At 35.5% G+C, this 11,477-nt stretch overlaps 1 protein-coding gene across 1 annotated transcript; it reads left to right on the top strand.

Moving 5' to 3' along the window:
* Window positions 1-3,825: 3,825 nt before the first annotated feature.
* On the top strand, window positions 3,826-10,013 carry LOC121429121 (ankyrin repeat domain-containing protein 45-like). Its single transcript, XM_041626032.1, has 5 exons — window positions 3,826-4,322; window positions 5,369-5,536; window positions 7,175-7,269; window positions 7,583-7,721; window positions 8,280-10,013. Exons 1-5 carry the CDS (start codon window positions 3,929-3,931, stop codon window positions 8,303-8,305), a joined length of 822 nt encoding a protein of 273 aa, XP_041481966.1. The 5' UTR covers window positions 3,826-3,928; the 3' UTR covers window positions 8,306-10,013.
* The last annotated feature ends 1,464 nt before the right edge of the window (window positions 10,014-11,477 follow it).

The raw sequence follows: 11,477 nt of genomic DNA, 5'->3' as shown, positions 1-11,477 counted from the left end.
GTCTTTCAATCAGAGGGACGTGGGTTCGATTCCCAGCAATGGCGTGTTTTCCTTCTGCAAGAAATTGACCCACATTGTGCTATACTCGGCCCAGGTGTGGTGAATGGCACAGTAGAATATATAGCTGTACTATATATAAATGGACCATATTATTATTACTAGTATTATTATTATCTTTCCTTTCTCAGCCCCGTTCTATATTTCCCACCCTCCCCGTTTCTTCTACCGTCTATGTAATAAGCTTGCCTGTTTATTTTATCTTGTCCTACCCAGAGTTTGCATTATATTAAACTCGACATTAATGGATTGTGTATTCACATGAGTAATACCTTCATATAACAGACTGCTCAACCAACAAACCCAATTTTAAAGCATATATTTTAGTTATAATCAAGTTCAACTGGGGTTAATTGTTCTGGCCCATGTATGTAGTGGTATGATGCCTTGTTCTTTGGAATTCTTAATGTTTACTTTAGTAATAACACTATTTGTCAAAATTCTAGGTGAAATGAATAAGTCCAGCAATGTATCATGAAGTCATCATCTGGGTTATTTAAACATTCGATTATTCTCTTATTTTTAGTGAAATAAGAATTGAAATGACCCTACTTGTATGCATGTCATTGAAAATGGAAGTTTTCATAATGTATATCAGCATTAGGTTTTAGAATTTTAGGGGGGGATCTGGGCCCCATCTAAGAGTTGCGATTGATCTGATCAATCGCAACTATGGATGCCATGTCAACATCTATTATACATGTTCAAAATATTTTCTAGCTATGATGTACATTCATGCATTCATCATTGTCTTGAAAATTCGCTGTACTTCTCTTTTTATTTACAAAGGACATTGTGCACATTGCCTGTAGAGAAATTATGACACTGATGGCTTTCCATAGAGTTACAATTGATTTTGTCAATCGTAATTCTTTTGTAAGACTGGGCCCTGGACTGTTATCGGGGCGAAATCCCCCATCGCCCCTGTATTTCCGACGCTGCTTTGAATATTGTTCATTGCAGGGATGTAGTCAAGGCCGGCCTGAAACCACATATACCCTTGGGAGAAGTTTTTTTTACAGCAGCCTTAAGACTCAGAACTACCGATGTCAAATACTTTTCTATTGCATTGGATTAATGCATTCTTGTATGAAGGAAAGCTGATTAGCAAAGAAACATTTCACATTTTATGTGAATAAAAGGCTACCTCATTTGATCAAGTATGTAGGTTAGAGTTTATTTGGTTCTGGCTGCGAGTGTCTCTCCCAAAGAGAAGCTCATCATGGTCTAACAAGATGCAGAAAGATAATTAGGAAAATATGCCATTTACTTCATACAAAATCTTGGAGTCGGATTAATCACATTGGTCAATCTGCGATGAAACGCAATTGCCTCAGATTTATAGCAACTTCAAAAATTAATGAATTTGTCTTTGTCAGAGTGGATTTGCTTGAACATTCACTACTGGTTGATCCAATCCACCCCTTTGTTTTGGGTTTCTTTTAAACTGTAAAAATATTAGATGTTACTTCAACACTCTCTTCAATTTCCTGATATATGTAGTTATGTGTACCTGGAGACCCTATGGTCAACACTGGAGAAACACTTTTTATTTTTGTTTGAATCAGCATTGTGTTTAAAATGATTAGCAGTACAAGCTATGTATGAATGCATACATTTATGATGTTTGTTCAAACTTGTTGGCAATCTGGGTTAAATAAAATGATTATGGGATTACTTAATTTCACTCTTTAAAACCAATTATGGTTTAAGGTTACATTCCAAAAACAACTTATCAAATCTCAATTTCATATCATGCTGGAAATAACTTGAATACTTTAATGTAAACACTTTAAACATCTTAAAAATGTTTTCTTAGATGTAATACCATGGTCACATTTGTTCTACGGCGGCCGTACGGCTAGTCGAAAACAGCCGTTTTATTCATTTTGATTCAAACCACCTATATGTAGTTGGACAAAAATATTAAAACGGCTGTTTTCGACTCGCCGTACGGCCGCCGTAGAACAAATGTGACCATGGCATAACAAACATGAGACATGACTCTAAAAGTTTGTCTTCTTTCACTACTCTCATATCTAATTTATTTGTTGATATATCATGCTATTGTAGTAAGCCCAGTAAGATCCTTTATTAGTACACTTTATATCTCTTGTGTTCATGGGGTATTCATTATAGAATACCTACGACAGCATACTCATTTGTTGGTTTATATTTTGTGGATTAATATATTTGAACTGGTTTTATTTGTAATGGAAAGTAAAGAAATTGAAACATGTAAAACTCCCATTATGTATTTTGTATTTTATAGCAACACCATTATTGAATATGATGCAAATGTGTTCGTTAATAGCTAATCCTAATTGAAGTTGTCTCTTTGTGGATGTTCATTTTTATATATGGCAAAGAGTAGTGGCGGTTTAGATGTAATATATTGATTGGGTGTAGAAGAATATTTTAATTATTTTCTTTATCTTGCACCCGTCAGCCCAGCCACCCCTCCACTCCAAGTTTAACATTTGTGGATTCAAAAAGTGTATAGTGAGCGATTTATGTGTGTATGAAATACATTTATTATTGAATGGTTATTAAAATGATTCTGTGAAATAATAACAAATAAAAAGATACATTGAGACAAGTGACAAATTTTTTAAATTCTGTCTATTCTTAAGTGTGTGTGTTTTATTCCATAAACTTTTATCAAAATAGGGATTCGGTACAGGATTGCAACTAATATATTTTCTTTTGTAGAAAATTGCTCATTCTAGATGATTTTCAGACTTTTAAGAAAAAAAATTCTAAGTGGCAATCTGAAAGAGAGGAAGAAGGGGAAAAGAAGGAAGTAGCGATGAGGTGGGGTGGAGCTAGGGACAATGTGAAGGAGCTCGATGTAGGGAGACTGAGACGGGGAAAGAACCCAAAAAAAATATAAAGATATTTTTTCTTAGCATCTAATTTTATAAAGAGATTTTCAAAAATTTCTTTATATGGACTTTATTCACTCTTTCAGTGTATGAATTTACAAGCAATAATACAAAATGCTAGAGAGATAGGAGGGTAGATAGATAGATAGATAGAAAGATAGAGAGATATAGAAAAAAAGATAGATAGATAGAGAGAGAGAGAGAGAGATAGATAGAAAGATAGATAGAGAGAGAGAGATAGATAGATAGAGATAGATAGATAGATAGAGATAGATAGATGGAGATAGATATTTAGACAGTCACAGACAATGCAACATTGTGGCATTAATTTGCAGGTCTTGTTGAGAAATATTCAAGAGTCTGAAATTACTATCTACCTATCTTTTCATCCGTCCATCCATCTGCCTTACACAAGGTTTTTTGTTGTTGTTGTTGTTTTAAGGTATTATTTCATTGCTTCATAAATTTCATAATTTCATAAATGATACATCAAGTAATTATGGCCTATAATTAAAGTAAGTAATTTATAAACATATCTATACCGGTAAATTCAACTGATGCATTCACTTTTTTTAATTCATGGATAGAATTAAAAAATATAATACAGAAAAAAAAATAGATAAAAGAAGACCCAGACCATATCCCTTGATCGACCCCCCTCCCCCCTAAATCCCCCCCCCCCCCCGAGACCCTTGTACCTTGATTATCAATATACTAATGTACTGTATATTATTTTATTGATTTATATAATATAAATGTATATTATTCATCCTGAAATAAAAAAATATAATAAAAGTATAAATGTTTGTTTTAATTAAAAAAAAGTTATTTTGACCTTATTTTAGCTCTCCTTAAAAACCTTTTTTTCGAACGAGCCTGACACCTAGAAACCATTGACGCTTTCGCCGAACATTTTAGAGATAATTACTGTGGTATGTTTTTAGTTATAACTTGAATCAGGTGGATTTTCATAAATAATCATCAAAATGACAGTTGAAGGAGAAAGATCAGAATCTGTTGCATCTAATCAGAGTGGAAAAAGATCAGCTAAACGACTAAATATCGTCATCCAATGTGCCGCAATTGGGGATACTAGTCGGCTGCTTGAGTGCTTTGCCAATGAAGACGACCCCTACCACGACCGCGTAGAAAGCCAGCTGAACTCCGTTGATGAGGAGGGGCGATCGCCGATCGAAGTAGCCGTCACAGAAAATCAATTAGAAATGTTAAAACTGTTGCAAGAAAAGGGGTCCAGTATGGACACAAGGAACACAATGTCAGCAAGGACCCCACTTGATATGGCTTGTATTCTTGGAAGGAAAGAAGCACTGAAAGAATTGTTGGAAAGAGGAGCAGAAGTTGACAATGCGACAAAACGAGGCTAGACCTAGGCCTACGGTAGATTGACTTAGTCTTAGGAACCAAAAGCTTCAGTCTCTTTATTTGGATTTTAAAACTACTAAGTTAGGTCTGACAGATTAACTTCTACAGTTTATTTTCTTTTTGATGCAGCATGTTCAATTGTCAGCATTGATTTCATCACAAAGTAATTCAAATTCATTAAGAAATAGAAAATTAAGCAGGCCTTATTAAGTGCATCATCCATCCTCAAACCAACCTTCCTACTCTCCTCCTTCAGCAAATTTAAGGGTCAAATTTGAATAAGGAATGATAGCAGGTTTCAACCAGGGTCTGTCTGTTGTTGGTTTTGCCTTATGGTACACAGATTCTTTCGGGGGGGGGGGCTAGTAGTGACAACTGCATTACATTGCCATTCATTGAAGTTAATGTTCAGGCTTTGATGATCAAAAGCTTCAGTCTCTATTACATTTGTTGTTCCACTGGACTACGTGTTGCTTGACTACATCAGCCTCCATGTGTCATAGTAAAAAAAAAACAGAAAGTGAAAAATTGTTATTAACTCCTCCAAACAGACAGATTTTACCTAGATTTCAGAAAGTAGATCTACATTCATGGGAATGTAACCCAGGGAGTCCAGGGGCTTACCGTGTATTTGACCATACTCACGGGACTAGCGTGATTTATGGTCTAAATAGTTCTCCAAATGAATTGTGAAAACAGAAATTATGCACTTACCACGATTATATGGATGAAGGTCTAACGAGTGGCAGTTTTCTTGACATCTGGGCACAGACTGGAACCTCAAAAAACGAAAAGTTCTCTCCTTCTACCCCCGTCTCAATCAGCCATTTTTGTTATGAATCGTACCTTCATCCACATAATCGTGGTACATGCATAATTTCTGTTTTCACAATTCATTTGGAGAAATATTTAGACCATAAATCACGCTAGTCCCGTGAGTATGGTCAAATACATGGTAAGCCCCCAGGCTCCCAGGGTTAATGGGAATGTAGAAGATAGATTTCATGATTTAATCCAATAAATATATATTTTTTTCTCAATAGGTTATACTGCTATTCACCATGCAGCAGCCTGGGGTAGGATGGATTGTCTGAAGATTCTAGTCAAGCATGGAGCTAGTTTATCTATCAAGACTAAACATGGAGAAAGGGCCAGGGATACCGCCCTGAGATACAAACATGATGATTGCTCCTTTTACTTGGACTGGTCAGGTGGGTAGGCCATTTTTTGTACAAGATTTTTTTTTTTTTCAATGATATGATGATATGTAATAGCCCAGTAAGGACAAGAAGAAAAAAAACCTACATAGGCCAATAGTCTGAAGTCAGGTTTAATTGATATTTTGACTCAAGTTGGGGTTAAATTATTAATAGACAAATGTGACACAAATCTCTATAAGCACACCTAGTTACCAATAATGCATGTAGCATTTCCATTTATTTAAATGCAGGATAAAAGAGCATTGTTGATTAAATGCCTTCCTCACAGGCGTAGGTGCCGCGGCCGGGAATTGAACCCCGGACTGTCAATGTATAGTCAGGAGCCTTAGACCACTCAGCCACGGTACCTCCACAATATACACAGTATATTGGCTTTAAATTGAACAAGGTGAATTAAGACTGGGGGGGTTGATTCAACCCCCCCCCCTTCGACATTTTTTCGCGATTAATCCGCCGTGCAAATTTTTTTGACCGCGTCGCTCGCTGACTTTTTACTTTCAAGTCTCGCACAACTTTTGAGACCAAGATTGTGACCCCCGGGTACGAGGTTCCGAAATTATGCAACATTTCGTAAGTGCATGCAGACCCAAAATTACTCAAAAACGTGAATTTGTGTACAAATCCAATGCAAATAGTGTTTTTAGCCAAAATTCATAAATGTATTATTATTTTTCCTTTTACTGCTTAAAACAATTAATTTTATCTTTTTTATGGTCAAAATAAAGGCCCTGACAATTTCCATTGAAAAAACAATAAAAAACAAAAAGTCGAAAAACAAAAAATACATAAGAAATTTAGAAAACAATAGAATACATAAGAAAATAAATGTGATGTTGAAATTTTTTTTGAATAAATTTGATTAGATGCCTATCTAGTGTATGTGAAACAAAAATTAGCATTTCAGGGGCATTATTCTATTAATTAGAGTAAATTTATAATTTTATGCATAAATTAGCATAATTAATGAGACATGAGATTTTTGCAGAATTTGATGTAATAGTTTTGTAGCTAATGCCATGGGTAACGCATGTGCCAATTTGCGTCGCGATCGCGCGATCAACGGCCGAGATCATAAGGGGGATGAATCAGCCCCCCCCCCCAGTCTTCTTAGGCGTCGAAATAGCCCAGTCTATTTAGGGTTAATGGTCAGAGAAAGATTATTTTTCAAACTCAAATGATAAAATATTTAGATGCCGAAATACTTTTTCTCTTAACTGATCCCTATGCTATTTTGGGGTTCCTAGAGACCACAGAAAATCAAGTTTGCTTGATGCGCTTAATCATACAGGGTTAGGTGCGTATAGAACATTAACAGAACGCCATGATTTGTCGTTCTCCTGCTTTCTATTAAACAAAGCTTGTGAAATATTGATATAGAAAGATATAATCCTTCATTTGATTAACTAAAAGAAATATATAGTGGCAGCGATTGCATGAATGGCCTGCACGTCTATAGCCTCTTTGAGGCGTTCAAGTGCAGTATTCACAAGACAAGGTATCTTTTCAAAGATAGAATAAAGTGGTTCATATCAAATCTTACATCCATTCCTTTATTCATCATACCCTAATGAATTTGGCAATTGGTGTTAGTGGCATTTATTTGCAGTTAAAAAAAAATCATTTCTGCAGAAGCAAGACGTGGCCTGGTCTCCATTCTGCAAGAAACAAAGGAAACAATTGAAGACCCTCAGAAACTCCAGGGAAGATTGACCAAAGATGAAAAAGTAAGTGAGAATCCTACATAACCAGAGTTGACATGACTTAAAAAAAGGAGTATTCACAGAACAGTAATGTTAACTTTGACAGACATATTACGATAAAAGTCATGAAAATAATTATCAAACTAAATTGTCATTTTACCTGACTGGAAATTAATCTAAATTTTGTAGCATGTTCCTATATTATTCAAAACTTTTACATTTTGCTAAATTTGAATAGACCTCAAACTTTTCCGTTTGTACTTGTGCTGAGACAATTGAATTTTAAGATACAACTTGTATTTAATGAATTTTCAATTTTGGATACCTTTTTTTTCAGATGACTGGGTTGAATGTTTGTGGTGACAAGCAAGAATGGTTGGATTCGAACCCGAATGCTTCGATTGAAGATTTTCATAAACAAGAGGAAGATCTGAGGACCTCTTTGGAAGCCATTCTCATAAAGTTATCAGAACCGCGTAAGAATTTCTTTATTATTTATAGGCCACCAAGTGACCATATTCAATTCAATTATATTTTTGGATTAGAAATTGTATCAATCTAGATAAATTTTGTCATTGGATGACTTTCTTTCTGTTCAACATCTGATAAAGAGTTAACAGATGGTAATGATGTCAGAATTTCTATCTTTGGCTAATTGTGATTTGACATGGTAATAAGAAAAGCTATTAAAAACATCTTCATATTATTTTAGCTATAATTTATAATGATAATATACTGTTCTTAGGTGATCATCTTCCAAAAGACTTTGATTATTATCTTGGCTGTAGCCTCTGCAGCCTTTAAAAACAATTCAGTGCATTTAAGTAAGGAATTATTATTATCCTATTGGCAATAATTGTTATGCCTTGTCTGATTTGTATTCTCATGAGTTTTCTGATATTGTTTTCATATTGTTGTTTGTACTTGTGAAATATGTAAAATAAAGTCAAATCAAATAAGCAACTTTCCAATGTAACAAGAACTTGAGTCAATGTTAATATCCAAATTTTCTTTTCAATTTTTAATTTCTCTAGCACCAGAGAAGCCTCACAGACGATGAAACTGCCCACTTGATGACAAACCAACAAAGGATATCACACTGCAGGATTAGAGCTCCGTTAAAATATTAACAGAGGGATGCTTTATGTTACAGTTGATATCCACACCCGCATTGGTCTCATTCCGGATGGTATAATCCTAGTTTGTCACAACCAGCTTTTCTTCTAACAAAATAACCATTTGATGTAATTGCCATTTAGCCAATTTTAATACCAATTTGTTAATCTTCCACATAGGCTACAAACATTTCATCTTACACCCACTTGGAATAGCACTGTTGTACTTGGGCTATATACTTAGATGGAGTGTATATATGATTTTTTTTTAATTAGTAAATGAAGTGGAAATTAGATCTTAAACAGCTATTAGACCAAATGGGTTTTGCCCATTTGACATTATATGCTGTGTTTTTTGTCATCTTGATATATCCCAGTCCTCCTTTCACAAGACTTATAGCAATTTACAACTGAATTGCATATAGACACATGCTTATTGCTTTTATGAATCACTTTGGATGACTAATAGTTTCATCCGTAAATTGTTTTTTTATGTGGTTTTGAAAAAAAAATTGCCTGATGCAGCACAAACAGCTATCAGATACAATTTTTTTTTTGGGGGGGACGGGGGTGGACCCCCGGTCATACTCCAAATTGTCAATTGTCCAAATTGTCATTGTCAATTTCTCTGGAAAATATTCCAGTATGAATATACATGTACTGTATATATTCATGTAAATATTTAAAACTTTTTTGTATATCTATATTGTAAATAGATTTTTAAAAATGTTTTCTTATTCAAATTCCATTTGGTCATTGAAACTAAATGTATGCAAAGTTTATATAAATTTTGATAGAATCTGATAATGCAGTTTATTGTCGAGTATTTAAGTTTGTAATTCAATGTATGGAAGTAAACAGCTACAGAACCATTTTCCCCTCTTGATCTATTCCAAAATCAATTTGTGGTTTATATCCCATTCTAAAGGCTACAAGATCTATGTAGGAACAATAGTAATTATATTTGCTTATATACTGCACATGTATCCATTGCTTATCACTTTACTTTATCAGAAGACGTTAAGTGCTCTACAATAGTGCAGCATAAAGATCCTGGCTTGTAGCACTCGAGCTGCATTTCAAGGAATAAATGTCTTATCTATTAGTACCTGTAGTAAAGGTCAATATGATTATTACATATCAGTCTTACTGTAACCAAGCATACTTTGTACTATCTATGGATTTTGTTTCAATGTATATAGAAAATGAAATATTGTACAAGTCTTTTTTTTTCAGTGTACACATTTTCATTATATTATACTTTCTGGAGCTTTATTGATATCAACCAACTATTTAGCCTGTCATATAGGTGGAGGCTGCAGCTTTAGTGTTTGCCTTTATGACTCTGGAGCTGTTACGCGAAACATTATTAATACGTATCATGCGGAAGATTGCGAACCATGGAAAAGGCATTTCCGGCCTATACACTCTGGTCTTATATTTTTCAATGGAACAGGATTTGGTGCAGGTTTTTCGCAACACAAACTGCCAGTAGACATTTGTCACCTTCCATATCAGACGTATTGCTGATGTTCTGTTACAGCATCAGACTCTGAAAGGCAAAGGCCTGCAGCAGGGCCCTGCCTACATGTAGATTATAGACTACCTACTATCATGAGGATAGACAAAATAAAGACTGAAATCCGTCCATACCAAAAAGGAATTTGAAGCGTTGGTTTATTTGTAGTTGAACTGTTTTACTGGTTTCCTCTTGAAGATTTTACCTGAGCCCCGTTACACAAAGCTTAGCAATTGATCATACAGATTCATTTTGTAGAAATGATCATAATGATATTGGTCATTTGTATAGCGCTCCTATAATACACCAGCTAAGCTAGTCTACTGATTTAAGTGCTCACAGATATTTGAGGAATTATTTCTGGCCAGTACCGCTTACCTTGGTTGAGTGTAGCACATTGCAGATCAATTTCTTTCTGAAGGAAATTACTTGTATGCCAACTTGCTGAGATTGGAACCCACAACCTTCTGTTTCTGAGTATGGAGACTTTTAATCCACATGGGCCACAACGCTCAATTGCACATGATGATCAATGCAATGAATCATAAAATAATCAGTCGTACGATCAATAACAATTAAAGCTCTGTGTTAAGGGACCCAGGATATGTCTCAAGATGGGTTAAATGAAGATAAGAATCAATATAAAATGTTTGTCTCCGTACCTTTATCATTGGATGCCCTCGAGTGGTTTAATCAGATACCGGTATATTATATTCATCAGTATGAATACTGCAGGAGTTAAAGACGAGTGGAATATTTATGGTAATAAATACAATATACCAGGAAAGGAATCCAATATTATTTTACATACAGAGAGTGATTTGGCCTTAGGATTCCATGATTTTTCATTTGTTATTCATTACTGAATAAAATAAATTTTGAGAACAGAGGGCCTTCTTTCATAAAGACTGCTATCTGCTATAGTGGTAATTACTACAGAAAAAGTGATTGTAATTGGCCGACGAGCTCTGTTCACCATAATGACGGCAGTTACCAGAGTTGAAACAATTCATGAAACGGGCCTCGGGCTAAAGCCCCTTTTACACCTTCACGGATGCAACACGGATCATCACGGATTGTCAATCCGGGGTCATCCGTGTACAGTCCGGGACTACCATGTACACTCCGGCTACTCATCCGGCGCCATCCTTGATGTACCGGCATGTCCGGGAGAAAAATTGAACATGTTTAATTTTTCATCCCGGAGTACACGGACTGATAATCATCCGTGTTCATCCATGTAGCCTCCTTGTACATCCGTGTAGCTACCGAATGCATCCGGGAGGCTCCTTGTAAGAACCGGGTGATCCTTGTTGATACCGGCTTTATCCGGGGTCAAATGTTTGTATTGTTTGCGTACATGAACAATAGTCCGTATTCATAACCAAGCACGAGCATGCTCCAGATGCTGCAAAAAAGGGACGAAACTTCATTCTAGCCAGTACAGAATGTGAGCAACCGTGAAGGTCCGTGTAAAGACCCAGTAACATCCGTGATCATCCGGGTATTCCGTGTTGGCTCCGGGAGCATATCAAACAGGATCCCTATAGCTACCTTGCCTATCCTTGTAGACTCCGTACTTTTCCGTACATATCCGT

Source organism: Lytechinus variegatus, chromosome 15, assembly GCF_018143015.1.
Source record: "Lytechinus variegatus isolate NC3 chromosome 15, Lvar_3.0, whole genome shotgun sequence".
Classification (NCBI taxonomy): Eukaryota; Metazoa; Echinodermata; class Echinoidea; order Temnopleuroida; family Toxopneustidae; genus Lytechinus; species Lytechinus variegatus.
This window is presented reverse-complemented; position numbering and strand designations above follow the sequence as displayed.